The sequence below is a fragment of the Rhinoderma darwinii genome, chromosome 5, assembly GCF_050947455.1.
Source record: "Rhinoderma darwinii isolate aRhiDar2 chromosome 5, aRhiDar2.hap1, whole genome shotgun sequence".
Taxonomy (NCBI): domain Eukaryota; kingdom Metazoa; phylum Chordata; class Amphibia; order Anura; family Rhinodermatidae; genus Rhinoderma; species Rhinoderma darwinii.
Window position 1 is genome coordinate 277,356,957 of NC_134691.1, and position 20,902 is coordinate 277,377,858.

General features: G+C 39.5%; 1 protein-coding gene across 1 annotated transcript; it reads left to right on the forward strand.

Annotated features, from left to right (window-relative positions):
* The first annotated feature begins 478 nt into the window (after window positions 1–478).
* On the forward strand, window positions 479–6,147 carry EOMES (eomesodermin). The gene is made up of 6 exons (XM_075828611.1): window positions 479–1,476; window positions 1,832–1,986; window positions 2,902–3,023; window positions 3,990–4,148; window positions 4,244–4,305; window positions 4,535–6,147. The coding sequence occupies exons 1-6, from the start codon at window positions 704–706 to the stop codon at window positions 5,271–5,273; spliced, it is 2,010 nt and encodes a 669-aa protein (XP_075684726.1). The 5' UTR covers window positions 479–703; the 3' UTR covers window positions 5,274–6,147.
* The last annotated feature ends 14,755 nt before the right edge of the window (window positions 6,148–20,902 follow it).

Sequence of the window (20,902 nt, forward strand, 5' to 3'; positions counted from 1 at the left end):
GATAGATAGATAGATAGATAGTATATCTATTTTCATCTTCCATATTGAACATCTACAGTGATCTGTACGTCCCCTACTTGTTGTCTGTTTCCCTGCTTCCCACAAGGCCGAATGTGTCCTTTAATATCAGATTATGTAGAGTAGTTTTCATAAAAGTTTAAACCCCCAACCTATCTGGTTCAAAGAATTGAGCATAACTAATAATTGGCAGCAATGCATTTGATCTTCACCGCTAAGTAGCCAGTGAGAGGCACAGGTGACATGTTCCAATTAGGAATTGTCTAATTAAATTAGTGTCACAGAAAGCCACCAATAATCCAGAGGCAGAAGGGGAGGGAGGGGGTTATCTTCTGTACTTCTCTCTGAGAACAGGCAGCAAGCCCCTCCCTGGAATCATTAGCCCTAATGGAGGTGTGAAGAGAACGGCCATATAAAAAGTCACAGAGGCTGCTTGTTGACACATTTCACAGAGAGGAGACCAGTGAATGTCTTGTGTGGGCTGTTCCTTTACCATCATCATCTACAGCCACATCAAGTGGGGACACCTATGGATCACACGGTAAACTGAAAGGACACTATTATCTTGTGAAGCCCTCCCAGCACTTGTTGGAGAGCCCCTTCCTGAGTGAGGGTCTGCTCTTCATGGTCTCAGCATCAGCCCAGCCCTGCAGAGTTTGAATAAGAAGGTTCATCAAGCCAGAGGATGCAGCTAGGAGAGCAGATCCTGACCAGCTCTGCTCCTAACCTGCCTCACACCTTCTACCCTCTGCCTGGCGACCCCAATAGCGCCGCCCAGAGCCCAGGCTTGGACTTCAGTATTGGACAGCATAAAAGTCAACAGCAGCAGAAGAAGTTCTCCTCCAGAGGCCTTCACCTAGACAGTCCCAGAGATTCAGGCAGCTCCACCACCCCTGGTAGCGCAATGCTCAGCGAGGCCACTGAGGGCTTTCAAGCCACCAAGACCTTACCGGACTCCGGGAGAAAAGGCTCCCCGGTTGGAGAAGAGGACCTGAACTCTGTGCCACCAACCTCAGCCCCTCGCTACCTGGACAACTCTCTACAGGCGGCTTCTGAGCGCTACTACCTGCCACCCCAGGGGCAGCAGCCCCAACAGACAGGGGTAGAGCTGGGTTCCCCCTGCTCCATCTTCCCCTATGCTCCACCACAGCACAGCGCAGTGTACCCAGCCGGAGGGGCAGCCAGGTACCCCCCATACAGCAGCATGCTGCCGCCCGCAGGTTTCTCCCCTCCAGTGTGCCCTTCTCGTCCTCAGTACTCCACCGGTTATCAGTACAGCCAGGCACCTGGCAGCATGTACAGCCCGTACCCAGCTGCAGGCTCGGGCAGTGGGCTCAGTGCGCTGGGGCTGCCAGGCAGCGGGACTGGTATGCGGGCACAGATCTACCTCTGTAATCGCCCCCTGTGGCTCAAGTTTCACCGGCACCAAACCGAGATGATCATCACCAAGCAGGGCAGGTAAGTCCTCTAACTTTATTGTAAGTTCACCTTTAAGTGATCAGTATTGTCACATTGTAACCTCTCATACAGATATGTGGCTGGCATCCATAGCAGATCATTGCATTACATTGTAGTACAATGAGATCTGATTGTTTGCAGGGCCACAGAAGTTCTATGCTGTATGGAAACTTTGCTCCGCTAAGAGTAATAATCATATCATTGTGCCCTGTATGTTACTGATGTATATGACGGTTCTGATCCATCCCTGCGGTGTCCTCACCTGTGTACATGGCAAGTGTCACTATCATCAATATACCGCTTATGGATTCATTGTCGGCTCCTTACATTGTCACTTCTTTATATCACTTTCCAGGAGGATGTTTCCTTTCCTGAGCTTCAATATTACGGGGCTGAACCCTACGTCCCATTATAATGTGTTCGTAGAGGTGGTTCTGGCCGATCCAAATCACTGGCGATTTCAAGGGGGCAAATGGGTGACGTGTGGTAAAGCGGACAACAACATGCAGGGTGAGTCCTGGTAACATTATTTACCGGGTCAAGAAAGTTTTACGGATATTGATGAAGGTCTGAATAGGTTCTGACTGAAGAAACAAAGTCTTGTAGTTAAATGGAAGCTATGATCTATGACTATATGTATTAATCTATCTGTATATCTATATATCTATCTAGCGCGTTATACTCTATTACCGATCTATATATCTATCGATCTATCTTATCTATTCTATCTATTTATTGATTTACCGATCTATATATCTATCGATCTATCTGTCTTATCTATCTTATCTATTCTATCTATTTATTTATTTAATTATCCATTTCTCTATATCTATCAATTAATCGACCTCTCCAAATGGTACCTGTTCCAAATTATCTATTAATATCTATCTATCTATCTATCTATCATCTATATATCAATTTCTCTATATCGATCTATCCATCGAAATATCTAAATGATGCCTGTTTCATATTAAATATTGATATCTATCTATCTATCTATCTATCTATCTATCATCATCTATATATCCATTTCTCTATATCGATCTATCCATCGAAATATCTAAATGATGCCTGTTTCATATTAAATATTGATATCTATCTATCTATCTATCTATCTATCTATCTATCTATCTATCTATCTATCTATCTATCTATCTATCTATTTATCTATAAATTATTTATCCATCCAAAGTCGCTATTTTGTGTTTTTATTGTTTGTAGGACTAAAATATTGAGAACAAAGAAGTCGTATAAAGCATATATTAAATCAATTATATAATACATCCACATAGTTATCGTCAGGACGATTACACAAACTCCAGGAGCCACCAACTCCCACTCCTCACATTGATCATGGATGAGTCGTATCTTCTGCAGTCTCGTATACTGCGCTCTTTATATGACCAAGATGTTGAATTCTTACAGGTAACAAGGTGTATGTACATCCCGAGTCTCCCAACACCGGGGCGCACTGGATGAGGCAGGAGATCTCGTTTGGCAAACTGAAACTCACCAACAACAAAGGAGCTAATAATAACAATACACAGGTAAAAAAAACGTCTGGAATAAATACCATGAACAGCGAATGTAACTGGATATAATGTGAGTGAGGGGGCACAGTCCACCTACAACTCTGTATACTCCCTGTATCAGCGCAAAAATACCTCGGGTCTGCACTCCGGTGAGTTCATAAAATTCAAAAAGTAGATCTGATAGATAGATAGATAGATAGATAGATAGATAGATAGATAGATAGATAGATAGATAGATAGATAGATAGATAGATAGATAGATAGATAGATAGATAGATAGATAGATAGATAGATAGATAGATTTTGTTACTGTACAGAGTGGACATGCTTGTGCTCACATAGAGTCGGCTTGAACTTCTTTAGATTTAGCACCTTCTCCACATCTGCACTTGTGATTCAGCCCCCACCTCACACTTTTACAAAGGTCTCCATGTCTTTAATCTACCTTTTGCCACCATTTTTGCACCCACTTTGAACTCTACAGCCTCTGCCTCCCCCGCATATAAGAGATCTGCCGACTACTTCACCGTCTACCGACACTTTTTACCAGCGATTTCCACCTGCGCTCATTCTCGCATCTCATCTTTACTTGCGCTCTTTAGCCCTAACAGCGATCTCTAGTACCATCTATTCTTTACAGCGCTCTCCACCAGCGTTATCTGCCAGCTCCACACCACCACTCGCTGCCCACCATGGTTCTCTACCTGCATCCAGTACCTACTAATTCACTCTATTAGCACTAGTCTATCAGCACTCGCTCACTTCCAGACCCTCTTTATCAACGCGACCTGCACCCCCTACTAGCACTCGCTCTTTACCATAAATCTCTACCCCACCCCACCCCCTACTCACTCCCTGCCTATAAATCCAATCTATAGGACTCATGCTTTACTGTTTTCCCCATAATTGACCTTATTCCTGGAGGATTTCCTTAAATTACTTTTGTTGCCAATATAACCTAGATTATCTATCTTTTATTAGATGATAGTTCTGCAGTCTCTACACAAGTATCAACCCCGTCTCCATATAGTAGAAGTAAGTGAAGATGGAGTAGAAGACCTGAATGACTCTGCCAAGACCCAGACATTCACGTTCCCAGAAACCCAGTTCATTGCTGTCACAGCCTACCAGAATACAGATGTAAGAGCAGACACTTATACATATTGTTTCTCCTTATATGCCTTGTAGAATGTAAGAAATAACGTCTTCGATACTAATATTTCATCCCTCCATAGATTACACAACTGAAGATTGATCACAACCCATTTGCAAAAGGCTTCAGAGACAACTATGACTCGTAAGTAACTAGCCTGTGTTTTCTCTCACATCATGTAACTTTCTTCTTATATCAGAAAATCTACATCTTTACATTAGGACAGGTCAGTAATGTTAATTGCACTTTAGGCAGATCTCATGGAATATTCTAACCCCTAATATATGTCTTACCACCTTGGTAAATGTGTAGATGGCCCCTATGCACTCAATGTTCATGTCATAGTCATACTTGGCTCTTATTCTTTTTGTAGCATGTACACCGCTTCAGAAAATGACCGATTAACTCCATCTCCTGCGGATTCTCCTAGATCCCACCAGATAGTGCCCGGAGCCCGCTACAGCGTCCAGCCTTTCTTCCAGGAACAATTTGTCAACAACTTGCCCCCCACCAGGTACTACAGTGGGGAGCGGACTGTGCCCCAGACAAGTGGCCTCCTTTCACCACAGGCCAATGAAGAAGTGACCAGCGTTCCCCCACAAAGGTGGTTTGTAACCCCAGTTCAACAAGCTGCGGCTAACAAGTTGGACATGGGTCCCTATGATACAGACTATTCTTCTAGCTCTCTTCTTACTTATGGCATAAAGTCCCTACCTATCCAAGCTTCACACCCCATGGCATATTATCCAGATGCTGCCTTTGCTTCTATGACAAGTTGGGGGAGCAGAAGTTCTCCATATCAGAGGAAAATGAGCACAGGGCTACCTTGGTCCTCAAGATCAAGTCCATCAGGGTTCTCTGAAGACCTTCTAACTAAAGACAAAGTCAAGGAAGAAATGAACTCGTCTTGGGTGGAAACACCTCCTTCAATAAAGTCTCTAGACTCAAACGACTCTGGTGTTTACACAGGAGCATGCAAAAGAAGAAGACTCTCTCCTAGCACTTCAAGCAATGAAAACTCTCCCCCAATAAAGTGTGAGGACATTGCCAGCGAAGACTATAAAGATGCCTCCAAAGGCTTAGGCTACTATTCCTTCTACTCTAGTTCCTAAATAATTATATGTGTATTAATATATGTAAGGGTTGTAAGTTACTCTATTGATCACAGGGTGGATCTTAGCATTAAATGCCAAAAAGTGTGGCTTTTTCTTTCATCCAGAGAACACAATGATACAAGTGCTGGTGTCTGATGTTCTCTAGGATGATGGTGCCAAAATCTCTGACTGCTGCAAGTTCCAACCTGTCACATCCTGAACTCTAAACCTGACAGTATTTGGTTTATTTTAAAGTGGAAAAATCTACTAGACCTTCATTTCATTTGATCTTTTTTTAATGTGATTTATTTATGAGGAGAGACCTTTGTACAGATCGTGTAGATATCCTGTTGCATATTGTGGAGTTAATATATTGTATGCATCTACGTGTCTTTGTTTTTATTGATCATCAATACATTTTACCTGCACTCTTTTGTTGTACAATTTGTGTTGGTAGTACACAAAAAAAAAAAGAAATCTATCTATTATCATAGACAGCCATTGCAGAATGTATTGCCATCATGTCTTGGAAATGGTTGCAATAAAGAAATATTGTAAAAATGTAAAATTTATTACTGATCTGGAAGAAATCGTGAGTTTAAACCTTTTTGCTGTATATAGTGCTTGGTCATTTTTAATAAATGTCTTACCTCCAGGATATTTATTTTTAATTATTTACATTGTCTTTTTTTTTTCTTTATATATATATATATACACTTGAGCATTACATCGCCTTTATGTCAAATTGGTTGCTCAAAACGGGGAGAAGACTGGGACGTGATAAGCTACTGGTTATGACCAGAACCATAAAGTTTATTGTCTCACTTGCCAAGTTCTTATTTATTTAGAGGTAATCATTAATATGTACTGTATTATTTAAATATTACTGGATTTGGATCTCCTAAAAAATGTGCTTAATATGAAAACATGTAAACTTTCAGGGAGAAGCAACTTTAAAAAAAATAGAAAAAACGGCAAATGATAAAAATAAAATTATTTTGGTTTATGTCTTTTTTTTAGCTTTATAGTGATAGCTTCTTTATATAAATAAACAGAATATGTAGAGCATTGTGGCTGAGTTATGTTTAACAATTAACCCTTTTACAGGTCTTTGACATTACATTTTTCTAGATAGATAGATAAAGGATTTGGAGATTTAGATAGATTATATATATATATATATATATATATATATATATATATAATAGATAGATTTAGATATTTACTATATATATATATATATATATATATATATATATATATATATATATATATATATATATATGTATATATATATATATATATATACACACATTTTAACATAACACAGAAAAAAGTTACTCATGCCTGTGAATGTAATAGGAACATAGAGCTTTTTTTATGACGTTATTATAATACATCGCTGTTTCTGAATATATTTCCTTAAAAACTATTGGCTCTATGTGTGTAGTTGACATATATCAATCCATCCACTCTTTACTTTTTTTTACTTTTATTACTGCTATTTCTCTCTATATGAAATTCACTATATCGTTACTTTATAACTTTATACTGTCATGCACACACGATATATTACATTTGTTTTACGAGGACATGCTTTACATATATATGTATATATATATATATATATATATATATATATATATATATACATATATATATATATTTACACAGAAAAAGAAAGCAGCACAGCTTCAGTGGTTGGGTGAAAGCAGTCTGCCCCCCCATACCTAGACTAAGAGTCCAAAGACATTCCAAATAGCAACAAGATGAGGCAGCACTCCAAGGCAGTGTGAAAAAAAAGTAGTGGGTTTTTTATTGGGGCAAATAAAAAATCCACTGCTATTGCTGTTTAGATACCTATGGGAAATCGAGAAATTGAAACAAATTATAGCCGAGATTCAGGTTGTACATCAGGGATTAATGTTAAATGATATGGCTAAACACCAGTGAAGCTTCGTTTTATTTTACATTTTAGATTCTGTTGTATTTGTAGATGCAATTGAGGTGAAATTAAATTACAGGTCCCTGTTGTTCACTATAAGCTTTGCATCAACTCTTTTCTTTTGTAGGAAATGCAAACGTTAATGAGATTAAACTGCTTGTGGTGAGAGAGGGTGAGAGGAGAGACAGTTATCTATAGAGACTACACATACATCTCTCCAGTACAGGTCTCTTTATTCCTTCTCTTATATCAATGGCTACAGATAGGACTATATCTTCATTGTGTTCTGCGCATTATTCACGTTTATATTCTGATTATTGAATAGGTAAATCATTATTTTATTCTAAACGAAATCTGATCAGGATATTATAACAAAAGCCCATGGACTGGATCTACAAGAGGAATTTGAATATAAGCCGTGGAGAAGTTCTCATCACACTGTTTAATAGAAACATAAGTGCCTGCCTGGCCCCAATTAACACCTTGTGATTATAAGGCATTCCTAAGCTGTGGTGTCAGACACCAAATTGTGAATAAATGTATCTAATTAATCCTCCTAGGATGACACTGATAAACAAGTCTATATTTAAAGGGAGATCAAGCCTCTGTATCTGGGCTGTTTGTTTACTCTTCTGATCAGAGAAGGTTAAGTGGCCCGGTTTTCCCCCTTATAGAGGACATAATGCTATTTAATTTAGCACACAGGCTCTGTAGTGCAACACAGTTAGACTCTGCTACTCACTAATTACACTTCGAGGGGGACTCGACATTATTCAGACTGTACAGGTGAGAATTTCCTTAGAATATATATTATACACTATGGTTAACACTATGAAAGAAAGATCGATAGATAGATAGATAGATAGATAGATAGATAGATAGATAGATAGATAGATAGATAGATAGATAGATAGATAGATAGATAGATAGATAGATAGAAATAATACATATGAATGATAGATATGATATAGCTATGTAAAATATATATGGGAAAATTGAAGATAGATAGATATTACATATGATAGAATTGATTGATTGATTGATTGATTGATTGATAGGATATAGATAGATACAGTATAGATAGAAAAATGGAGGATAGATATATAATAGATAGATAGATAATAAAAGAAGAGATTCCAGCACTCCAACAGCTTGAATAAATGCAGTATAGTTTATTCACACATGTAGATACGGTACAACGTTTAAGCCCTCTTAGAGGGGACCTTTTTTTTTTTTTTTTTTTAAAGAAAGATGATTGATAGATAGATAGATAGATAGGTAGGTAGATAGATAAATAGTAAAAGGTATGGTCAAAATGCTAAATATTTCTACTAACAGACATACAGACAGATAGATATGATATATAATACATTAGATAGATTAGATTTAAGTAAAAGTTTTAGCTAAATTATTTCAAATTGAAAATGAAGTAACAAAGTTAAAGTCGTGCAATATATACCAACAAATATATCTATGACATATATCCATAGTGTATTTTCTACTATATATTTCGAACGAAATCTGTACGTCTGTATAACTTATCTAGCCTGTTCGACATGTATGCCATCACCGTGGAATGTATAACTGGTAATATGGTGATACAACTGTTGCAATATCATGACTCTCCAGCCACATCCCCTATTTAGAAAAAAATAAAATAAAAACTGTTGTGGCTTTTAGTATTTGTAGTGAGAAGTAGGGCAATATATTCTGACTACCAAATTGTCTTGATACATACGCACCATTTGTAGTGTAATCTTTGTTTATTGGGCTTTGCACAGTTTGTAAAACAAAACAGAAAAAAATGCAAGAAATAACTAAAGTAAATATAAACAACATAATAGTACAGTAGATCAGTAGATCTACCCATAGAATGTAAACAGTTAAATGATAACATTTAATAAGTGGATATTAGTATAAGTATAATCCCTAGGTGGTGCAAATGACAGCAGTTAGGACATTAGAACATTCCCCTCCATGTCTGAATTACAATAAAGAAAAAGAGAAAAGAAAGGGAGAAGAGGGAGTAGAATATAATAAAAAAATAGAACAAAAAGAATGAGAAGAAGATAAAAGCATAGAGTAGTCGGCACATCATGAGAGTTAGGGGATATAACTTCATATACATGCACAGATTGCGATTACCCCTTCCTTTTTTAATTTGCAATCATTTTGCTGAAATTGGTGTATCACGTTTAGGACCATTCACACTTTTTTATATATTTATTTTACATATACTAATAATTTAATAGAGTCCATTTATTTCTATGGAATAGAAACTGATACAGAAATACATGTGTGCATCAGTCTGCACCAGTCAATATTATTTATTAACAGGATCCATAAAAATGTTTTCTCTATCCTTGACTCCTTAAAATAGAACAAGGTCCAAAAAACGGAAGTTATGCATCAGTTACCCAATTAGTTTAGGTCAGTTCAACAAAAATAAAATAGGAAATACAGATAGCACACAGCAGAGGCATGACTTGAAGCTCCTAGGCCCCAATGCAAAATCTATAACTGGGCCACCACCTATTAGACGTCATTTGGACAGATGGACTTTTTGTGCCCCCTCAGGTTTTAGGGCCCCAAACTCTGCACCCCCACAGGGTATTATACCACCGATAGAACTCCAAGGTATCAACTGTAATCTGTAGAGGAATGTGGCAGCAAGTGTTCAATTACCCTGTAGTGCCACACCAGGGAACATTAAGCATTACTTGGTGCCTACTGAAATCGATGGGCACTGACATGTCAGGTCATCTCCAGTGAGAGATGCTTTTTGTTGCCGCTCTCCGCTCTGATTAACTGTTGGTGGTCCCAAATGAGGAGCTCCCTTTATTAACTCAGAATGTCCTAATAGGGTATATGAAATGGGTTTTCTAAACCCTTAATGTCTATTTATAGATACTGCAATGAGTTGTGAAAATTATAACCACTGCTCAGCCAATTCTGTCAGTCTTTAGCAGAAATCTCAACACAGTTTCAAGTATCTGCTTTCACTTTGTCAGTGAATAGAAAGGACTCACACGGTTTCATCACGTTTACGGTTATAGAATGAAACAATTAAATGTTTTGAGGCGAAAAATATAAAACCAAACCAGTCGAGAAGTTAAAGAGCATTTCCACCTAGAACTTGGGCCAGTAAATGTATGTGCTGCTCTTTTGCTATAATATGCAAATAAACAGGCAAAAGATAACCAAATCTTTTATATACAGACCACCATAAAGAATAGTAAAATTAAGTAATGATTCAATATAGTCACGTGTCCTCGTGTGTTGTTTCTCTGTGCTTTGGCTTGTAGTATCCCTGTATAGTTCAGTCTTATCCCTGTGGTTTCAAAGTATCTAAAACGTAGCCTACAAAGTCCATATACAGATGTAGCCGTCTTTATCTTGACTTTTAACGCATTAAATACACAGTGCCTAGATCCCTTATCTTGACTTTTTCAATGACTTTTCAATGGCTTTTGTTGTGTGATATCACGCTGCGGCAAGTTATCAGAGTCAAGTTAAAGATGGCTACATCCGTACTTGTAAATCAGCAGTCAGAGTCACAGCCAGTGTTTGATATTTAGGTTATTACTTAAAGGGAAGGTGTCATGATTTTTTTTTTATTATTATCATATTGCTTTTAATAAAATATAAGCAAAAATTTTATTTATTAGTGTTGTGACTTTAAACTTTTTACTGTGTTCTTACTTTTACTTCTCTATGGGGGCTGCCGGAGGCGGCAGCAGCAGGCGCAGGTAATTTATGTGCGTGTATGTGATGTGTGTATTATGTTTGTGCGATACTGTCTGCTGAGCCCTGTATCTAATCCTGCTACACTGTGCAGTCACTCAGAAAATGGCGGCACACAGTGTAGGAGGTTTGAAGACCTTCAAACCCCTCCTCCTGGCACTAGCCAGAAGAAGGGAGGGGGGATTGTGTGAGGACACTAGAGGAGAGTGTGTCCATTCCAAATTTGCAGCATAAATTATGAGGTTACTTTACCACAGTGACCATGCTGCAATTTTGGGAACTGCTCCCTCTAGTGACCAGCACATGGAAATGTTATAAATTAGAATCTAATTTATAATATTTACTGACTTGTGAAAAAATTAAAAAAATTAAAACAATGTGTAATCACTCAAATACTAATTGTTTAACTGAAAAAAAATAATAATAATTCTAGCGACACATTCCCTTTAAAGAGATACTGGTATTTTTCTTGATGAACTTGCTATTATTGCAAAGATGACCACATATTGGCTGGCACTTTGAATTAGCTTCTCAGGAACGGATGACCGACTGTCATTCTGTCAGGATGTTCTATCAACAACAAAGTGACAGTTTTACCATCAGTGGCTAAAAAGCTCATTCAAAAGTAGCAACCAACTGCAATGTCTTTCCTGCTGTCAAGTCTGCAAAAAATACCCACCACCACTGAATAGAAAAATGTAAAAACATAATTTCCAAACTAATGTCTGATTTACTAATGTATGGTAATTTTCAAGTTCTATGTGGAAATTTTTTCTGCGCTGACAATTTTGGTGGAACCCGCCAACAATCTCATGTCTAAGGAAACATAAAATAACATGCTGAGCCGAACACATATGTTAAGGAGGGGGTGGAGAAAGATAACTGTTAGGAATCCAACCCAGAATAAAGCTGGCCATTGGACAATTATTGTTGTTAATCTGAGTGATAAGGCCATGCTCACATGTGTCATATTTCTTGAAAATTGTGGAGTACAATGCATTTGAATGTACTTTTGTGATTGTAGTGTTTATTCAATAGCTGAAAATACATATGTAACAATTGTAAAGAAGGGAATAATATTTTATACAGAAAGCGCATCAGATTAAGCGCAGAGTAATGATAGAATTGTTTTAGATCCATAGAAATCTGTTCCATTTGATTGAAAAATTATTCTTCTCCACCACTAATAAAAAAAAAGAAGGGAAAATAGCTATATATTTATACATATATACAACGATCAGATCAGCATTGCAATATTGAATACTTGTCTGGTAGTGATCGAGCCGTCCTAGAGGCCTAATTTTTTTTGCTAAATATTAGTTCAATAATGGCACTATTAGGGTCAGTTCACACAGAGTTTTTTACACGTTTTTTAATGCGAAAATCACGTCGTAAAACGCGCCAAAAAATTGCCGAAAATGTCTTCCATTGATTTCAATGGGAGGCGGAGGCGTTTTTTTCCCACAAGCGGAAAAAACGGCTCACGGGAAAAAGAAGGGACATGCCCTATCTTAGGGTGTTTACATCTCTGACCTCCCATTGACATCAATGGGAGGCAGAGAAAGTGCATCTGGCGGCGTTTTTTGCCCGCGGCGCTCAATGGCCGCGGGTGAAAAATGCAGTGAAAAACAACGCGAAAATCGACGTGCAGGCAGAGGAATTTTGAGGCAGATTTTCTGGCTACAAAAAACTCTGCGTGAACCCAGCCTTATATAATGGCATATTGCTGAACATGATGTCAAATACTAATACAAAACAAAACACTGAAACATTATTTATTCTGTTTATTTCTTTTTCATGACACCTGAACATAAAATCAAAGAGACCCTCCTGTCTAAGGATGGACGAGAGCCGATCGATGATAATGACATGCGAATCTGGGCTCAGTTGCTCTATTAAGGCTCTGTTCACATCTGCGTTGGGGTCCCTTTCTGACGTTCCGTCTGAGCTTTCCATCAGAACGGGACCCTGAACAGACACAAACTGACACAGACGGAAACCAGAGGTTTCTGTTTCCATCACCATTGATTTGTGTCTGTTCAGGGTCCCGTTCTGACGGAAAGCTCCAACGGAACGTCAGAACGGGACCCCAACGCAGATGTGAACAGAGCCTTACTTGGACAAACTTTCATGGCTATGAGAGGAAGAACGACTGTTCATACAATCCTTGGTCCCCATATAGTTTGCATATTGTCGGCAGCACATCCTCTACTTACACGGGAAGATGTGCTGCCAAAAATGACCATTTGTATGGTAGCATAAAACATGCAATCAGCCAATGCACTTGTGTTTGCTCGCTTGTCAGCTGTATGAGCGCTGATTCGCCTGATAATCAGCCCGTGTAAAAGGACCTTAAGAACAGGACCTAAAAGGAAATCAAAATCCAGCAATGGAATTAGAAAAAGATCAAATAGAAAAACAGGGCTCTGCACACATCTCAAATATAGATATTAGTTATGCAAAGAAATCTATTCGAGGACTACTTCGATGACGTTTTTTTTTTATTTTCAATAAAATGGTTAATGAGGGTTGTGTGGGGGGGATTATTTCAATAAAATATTTTTTCTATGTCTTTGTATTTTCTTTTAAACTTTTATTACTACCGCTTTAGTAATGGCCGCTGGCTGATTGACAGCGTCCATTACTAAGGCGGGGCTTAATGTTAGCCAGTAAAAAGGCTAACACTAACCCCCATTATTACCCTGGTACCCACTGCCACCAGGGATATCGGGAGGGGCCGGGTACGATTCAGTACCCGACCATCTATAGTGATGGTTGGGCACTGGGGCGGCCGCAGGCTGGTATTATTAGGCTGGGAAAGCCCAAAAACAGTGGGCCTTCCCACCCCGGTAATGCTAGCCTGCTGCTGCTGTGTTGTGTCTGGCTGGTTATAAAAAATAGGGGGGGACCCCACGTCATTTTTTTCGATTATTATTATTTTTTTTAAATGGAAAAATGACGTGGGGTCCCCCATTTTTCATAACCAGCCAGATACAACACAGCAGCAGCCTAGAATTACCAGGGTCTAAGGAATTACCCTATATCTAAGCCCATGTGTGATACTGTCTGCTGAGCCACTGTATCTAATCCTATCCATAGCTATAGGGTCAGTGGGCTACAGGTATGCTGTCTTATATTTATATACATATACACACACACACACACACACACACATATACATACACCCACATTTTTTTGGGGGGTGGACATATGTTAGCACTAGGATACTTACTGCTGGGGCCCTGTATATAAGTCTATCATGTGTGATACTGTCTGCTGGACCATGTGTCTAAGCCTATAATGTGTGATACTGTCTGCTGGGGCCATGTATCTAAGCCTATCATGTGTGATACTGTCTGCTGGGGCCATGTATCTAAGCCTATCATGTGTGATACTGTCTGCTGGGGCCATGTATCTAAGTCTATCATGTATGATACTGTCTGCTGGGCCATGTATCTAAGCCTATCATGTGTGATACTATCTGCTGGGGCCATTTATCTAAGCTTATCATGTGTGATACTGTCTGCTGAGACAATGCATCCAATTCTATCCAGCTGTGTAGCTATAGGAGCCTTAGTCTTATAGATATGCTATCTCCGATATGTATGTAAAAGTTTATTTATTTTTCAGAGGGGGTGTAAATATATGTCTCAGGGCTTGTGCCCCTGATCTTTTAAGACCCTAGCAGCACCCCTAGGCCTAACTAATATATGGGGGCACAAAGGAGACCTAAAAGATATATATGGACACAAAGGGCGCCTTACTAATATATAGGGACACAACTAATATCTGGGGGCACGAAAGAGAACTACTATTCTTTAGGGGCAAAAATGGGACATTACTACTGTGTGGGAGCACATAGGGAGGTATCACTGTGTAGGGAGTAGAAAGGTGGCACTAAAACTGAACCATAACTATTTTCTTAAACGTCACCTTTTTCTTGGGTGGGATTGGTTCCCTGTAAGGGACAATATAGGTGGTATTGGTAGAGGCAGTTTATCAACATCACGTTTACCTCTAATTCCTCCAGGTACTGAAATACTCAAGCCTACAGATATCAGGTCTTCCGGAAATCACAACCTCCATGTAACAGGTACATCAAGATTCACACATTGCAGAAACGGCACTATCTGGATTCATTGGCCCATGACTTACATGTGAATGGTAATCCTTCTGGCATTATGTTTCTGCCTTTATACTGCCGCCGCTCAAGTTGCACCGCAAAGGGGCCCACTAAAGTTCTGTCGCCCAAGGGCTCACATAAACCTAGAGCCGGCCCTGGTCAGCATATAGCACCTGCTTAGCTGTGCTAACAGTATCTGAACTAAAAAAGAAAAGGCCCATTTACACGGGCCAGTGATCTGGCAAACAAGCGTTTTTACAAATGCTTGTTTGTAATCATTGGCTCGTGTAAACAAATCAGCGATCAGCCATTGGCAATCAAACGAGCAACCGCTTATTTTTCAGCTGATCGCATCTTTTATACAACCTATAAAATCATCGTTGTTGGCAGCATATCTTCCCATGTAAACAGGGGATGTGCTGCCAACAATATGCAAACTGTTTGCATCGGCCAGTGTAGACGCCCTTCTATTTGTTATATCGGCGGTCAGCGTTTGTTATAGGCAGAAATCTGCCCATGTAAACCAGCCTTACCTGAGTACTATCTGAGTTAAAAATTGTGTAATATGATGTACAAACTGTCCACTATATTTTTTGACACATGTTCTCTACTTTTGTTTCATATAAAATGGGGGTTGTGTCTCTTTACTCCCTGCCAATAGAAGTATATGGAGAGGGAAGAGGGGTGAAGGAGGGGGGAGCAGGAGAAGAGTGAGTCCGACACAGACATGCTGCCCATACAAGTCTATAGAGAGGGGAGGAGGAGCGGAGTGGGAACGCTGTTGCAGCTGGCTGGTAAGATTTATAAGTCACCCCAGTACTTGATTCTCAGCTACATTACTCATTACTGCTGTATAATGTCCTCAATGCTGCTGCAGCTTCTATATACAGTGCATTGGGAAAATCTTCAGACCCTTTACATTTTTTCACATTTGTTTATGTTGAGGCCTTGTGCTAAAATAAAAAAATCAAGATTTTCCCCATCATTCTGCACTCAATACCCCATAATTACAAATTGAAAATAGAATGTTAGTAATCTTTGCTAATTTATTGAAAGGAAAACCTAAAATATTGTATTGACGTAAGTATTCAGTACTCAGTACTTAGTTGAAGTACCTTCAGCAGTGACAACAGCCTGCAGTCTTTTTGGGTATGCTCACCTGGATTTGGGGATTTTCTGCCATTCTTCTCTGCAGATCCTCTCAAATTCTGTCAGGATCGATGGGGACCATCGGTGGACAACCATTTTGAGGTCTCTCCAGAGATGTTCGATTGGGTTCAAGTCAGGGCTCTGGCTTGGCCACTCAAGTACATTCACAGAATTGTCACTAAGTCACAGTTTTGTTGTCTTAGCTGTGTGCTTGGGGTCATTGTCTTGTTGGAAGGTGAACCTTCAGCTCAATCTGAGGTCCAGAGCACTCTGGATCAGGTTTTCATTAAGAATATCTCTGTGCTTTGCTCCATTCATCTTTCCCTCAACCCTGACCAGGTCTCCCTGTCCCAGCCGCTGAAAAACACGACCACAGCATGATGCTGCCAACATCATGCCTCACTGTAGGGATGGTATTGAGCAGACATGATAATTAGAATTGAAGCCAAAAAGTTTAATCTTGGTTTCATCAGAATACAGAATCTTGTTGCTCACAGTATGAGAGTCCTGTAGGTGCTTTTTTGCAAACTCCAAACGGGCTTTCATGTGTTTTTTTTTTTTACTGAGAGGCTTCTTTCTGGCTACTCTGCCATAAAGCCCAGATTGGTGGAGTGATGCAGTGATGGTTGACCTTCTGGAAGTTTCTCCCATCTGCACATAGAATCTTTAGAGTGACCATTGTTGTTGGTCACCTCTCTTACCAAGGTCCTTCTCCCCCTATAACTTAGTTTGGTGGGGCAGCCATCTCCAGGAAGATTTCAGGTTGTTCCAAACTTCTAACATTTAAGAATTATGGAGGCCACTGTGCTCTTGGGAACTTTCAGTGCAGCAGAGATTTTTTTTCTACTCTTATCCAGATCTGTGCTTCTATACAATCCTATCTTTGAGCTCTACAGGCAGTTCTTTCCATCTCATGGCTTGGTTTTTGCTCTGATATGCATTGCCAGCTGTGAGACCTTATATAGACTGTGGCCTGTTTTTCCAAATCATGTCCAATCAAATGAATTTACCACAGGTGGACTGTAATCAAGATATAGAAACATTTGAAAGATGATCTAGAGAAATGGGTCTGAATACTTACGTCCATGCGAAGTTTGAGTCTTTCTTTTTTTATAAATTTGCAAACATTTCTAAAATTCTGTTCTTAACTTTGTCATAATGGGGTATTGCGTACAGAATGATGGGGGAAAACATGATTTTTTTATTTTAGCACAAGACTTTCAGAATGTACAGTATATGTGATAGATAGAGATAGGAGAGCAGGATTCTCCTCTTCTATGTGTGCAGTATAAAGAAGATATGATAGCCGCAAGGCTCCGCCCACTAGCTCAGAGACAACTGAAAATTAGAGATAGAGCCTGCAGATGGGAAAACTGCTAATAAAAATGCAGAATACAAGTCATATAATGGCCAGAAATACTGTTATTCCTCATGTACGTACACATATGACAGCTTATTCTGAAAATTCACCTGAAAAGTTAGGTACGCTTTAAAGCAGTTTAGCCAATACTAAAAATAAGAGCAGTTAAATATTCAAAAGGAAACTACTTTCCTTACTAGAGCTGTGACTATATACATCCTGTTATACTAAGTGAGAAAAAAAAAACAATATAATTTAAAGGGGAACTACTTATTTGATGTGTTTTACCAGAAGTGATGCAAGGAAGTAGACAAATATCGAATATGGTCACCGAATATATATGCATATAATTATACTCATATAAATCTTTTGTAGCACTAATAATATTGATAATGATAGTGACACAAGATGGCTTCTACATGTATCTGAAGATATTAAAATAATTGCTGCACCATTTTTTGCACTTAAAGAGGACCTGTCAGCTTTAGGCCCTGTTCGCACTGAGTTTTTTTACACTTTTTTGACGCAGAAACCGTGTCGCGAAAAAGAGGCCTAAAAAACGTCCGAATATGCCTCCCATTGATTTCAATGGGAGGTGGACGCGTTTTTTTTTTCAGCGAACGGTAAAAAACGCTCGTGGTAAAAAGAAGCGACATGCCCTATCTTCAGGCGTTTAAGCCTCTGACCTCCCATTGACATCAATGGGAGGCAGAGAAAGTGTATTTCACTGCGTTTTTGCCCGTGGCACTCAATGGGCGTGAGCGAAAAACGAGGCAAACGGAATTTTGAGTCAGAATTTTCCTCCTGCAAAAAAACTCTGTGTGAACAGGGCCTAACTGACATTTGTTATAGTAAATACTTGTATTCTGTTATGTTTCTCAACGGACAAGTGGACCCTTAGAGCCAAAATCAGTTTGGTAAAGACTAAACTGGGGTATAAAGTCTAAAGAATCTCCCCATTCTTCATTCTTAACCCCTGGTATGAACTTTACTGGTCCGATTCCCAGGTGGTGGTCCCAAGATTAGTCACAGATTAGTGGCAGGTGCACTGAGGGAAGCTAAAGCATTGGAGCCACATATCATCCTCATTAGAGCACTGAGCATATGACACGCTAGAGGGCAAGATGAGGACATAGTCAGAGGATGGACCAGGGGTTAGAATTCCTGAAGATTTCTTCAGACATCCACAACTTTTGGTACCTGAGGCTGCACCGTGAGGAGAAGAGGAATAACTGGACTTTGACTGTAGACAGTTTGAAAGGAAAATTTACCAGAGGATTCGAAGACAAGATTATTGTGGGCAAATTCAGCCAAATTATCTTGATAGGGATTGGCAATTGGAAATTTTAAGTGTTTTACATAATGCTCTCCAGAACTACTATTCAGGCAATGGTACAAAATGAGACATTTTAGAAAATCCATCCATAACCACCCAGATCATAGTAAACTCTTGAGCTGGAGGCAAATCTGTGATGAAATCCATCAAAATCTCTATACAAGGTTTAGTAGGAATAGGCCGTGGGTATCAAGAGTGGCGAGAGAGAAGTTCATAGGTGCGTTTAATTCCAGGATGACCCGACAGTAGTGAGGAAGGGGCTCTAGGCATACAACATTTTGCAGTGTAGGGCAAGAGTTACAGGTGTGTCCTCTTGGAGGATTTTCAAGCAAAACATTAGTCATGGCAGAATACAATTTGGGTCAATAATGTGTGGCAGGAGAATCTTTTGTGCAATTTTCTCACCCTGACGATAAGTAAGAAGGAAATCACGTTGTGAAAAGAAGAGTGCCCGGCGTGCTTGACCTGGATTAAGCCTACGGGCAGACTGGACATATTAAAAAGTTCTCGTGGTCAGTGAAGATGGTGACATGACATTTTGCACCCCCCGAGAGATGTCGCCATTTCCCCAAGGCGAGTTTCATCACCAGCAGCTCACAGTCACCGATAGAATAATTCTACTCATCTGGAAAGAACTTCCTGGAAAAGAACCCACATGGAGTATACTTGTTTTTTCAGACTGCTGAGAGAAAACTGCACCAATTGGGAAGGCATCAACCTCTAGGAAAAACGGCCTGTGGGAATCCAGATGGTGGAGAACCAGAGCAAAAGAGAAGTAGAACTTGAGATGCTTGAATCACAGAAGTTGGCCAGAGGAGACACCACCTTGGAGAAATTTCAGATAAATTGTTGATAATAATTGTCTAATCGGAGGAATTTCTTGGGGGCCCTAAAGCCCACTGGTTGAAGCCAATTCTGCATAGCAATACCTTCTACATACCCATTAGAAGACCCACTGCAGAGATGATGTAGCCAAGAAATGGAACCCACATTTCTTCATTTTTGTGTAAATAGAATTTCCACAAACTTAACAGATATATAACTGGTGGGTCTTCAAATCCTTTGAATAGATAAAAATATTGTCATGGTAGACTAATACATTTTGATACAGATTTTATTCATTCCGTGGTAGTCAATGTAAAGTCTCTGAGAATCGTCCTTCTTTTTAACGAAAAATAACCCGTTCCATGCAGAAGAAGAGGATTTTAGGATAAACTCTATGTCTAAATTCTCTTGAATGTGTGCTAACATTGCCTGAGATTAAGGTAGAGATAATGGTAAACCTGACCTCTGGGGGTTTGTGGCCAGAAAGAAGAGATATGAAACAATTGTAATGCTCCTAGAAATGTCTCTGCTTTACTTTGAAAAAACATCGACAATTCTAATACAGGGGTGGAATTCTCGACATTTAAGAAAGTGATATGATAGGAATCTGGTGGGTAAGAATCAGTCACTGAAAACAACGCTTCAAGAAGGAAGCCTCCAACGGGTGATTTGACCGGAGGACCAGTCAGTAACTGGCGAGTATACTATATGGCTGGGTTCACACGACCTATTTTCAGACGTAAACGAGGTGTATTATGCCTCGTTTTACGTCTGAAAATAGGGATACAATACGTCGGCAAACATCTGCCCATTCATTTGAATGGGTTTGCCGACGTACTGTGCAGACAACCTGTCATTTAGGGTATGTGCACACGTAGTGACCAAAAACGTCTGAAAATACGGAGCTGTTTTCAAGGGAAAACAGCCCCTGATTTTCAGACGTTTTTTGAGCAACTCACGTTTTTCGCTGCGTTTTTCGCTGCGTTTTTCGCCGCCGTTTTCACGGCGTTTTTTACGTCCGTTTTTGGAGCTGTTTTCATTGGAGTCTATGAGAAAACGGCTCCAAAAACGTCCAAAGAAGTGTCCTGCACTTCTTTTGACGAGGCTGTATTTTTACGCGTCGTCGTTTGACAGCTGTCAAACGACGACGCGTAAATGACAGGTC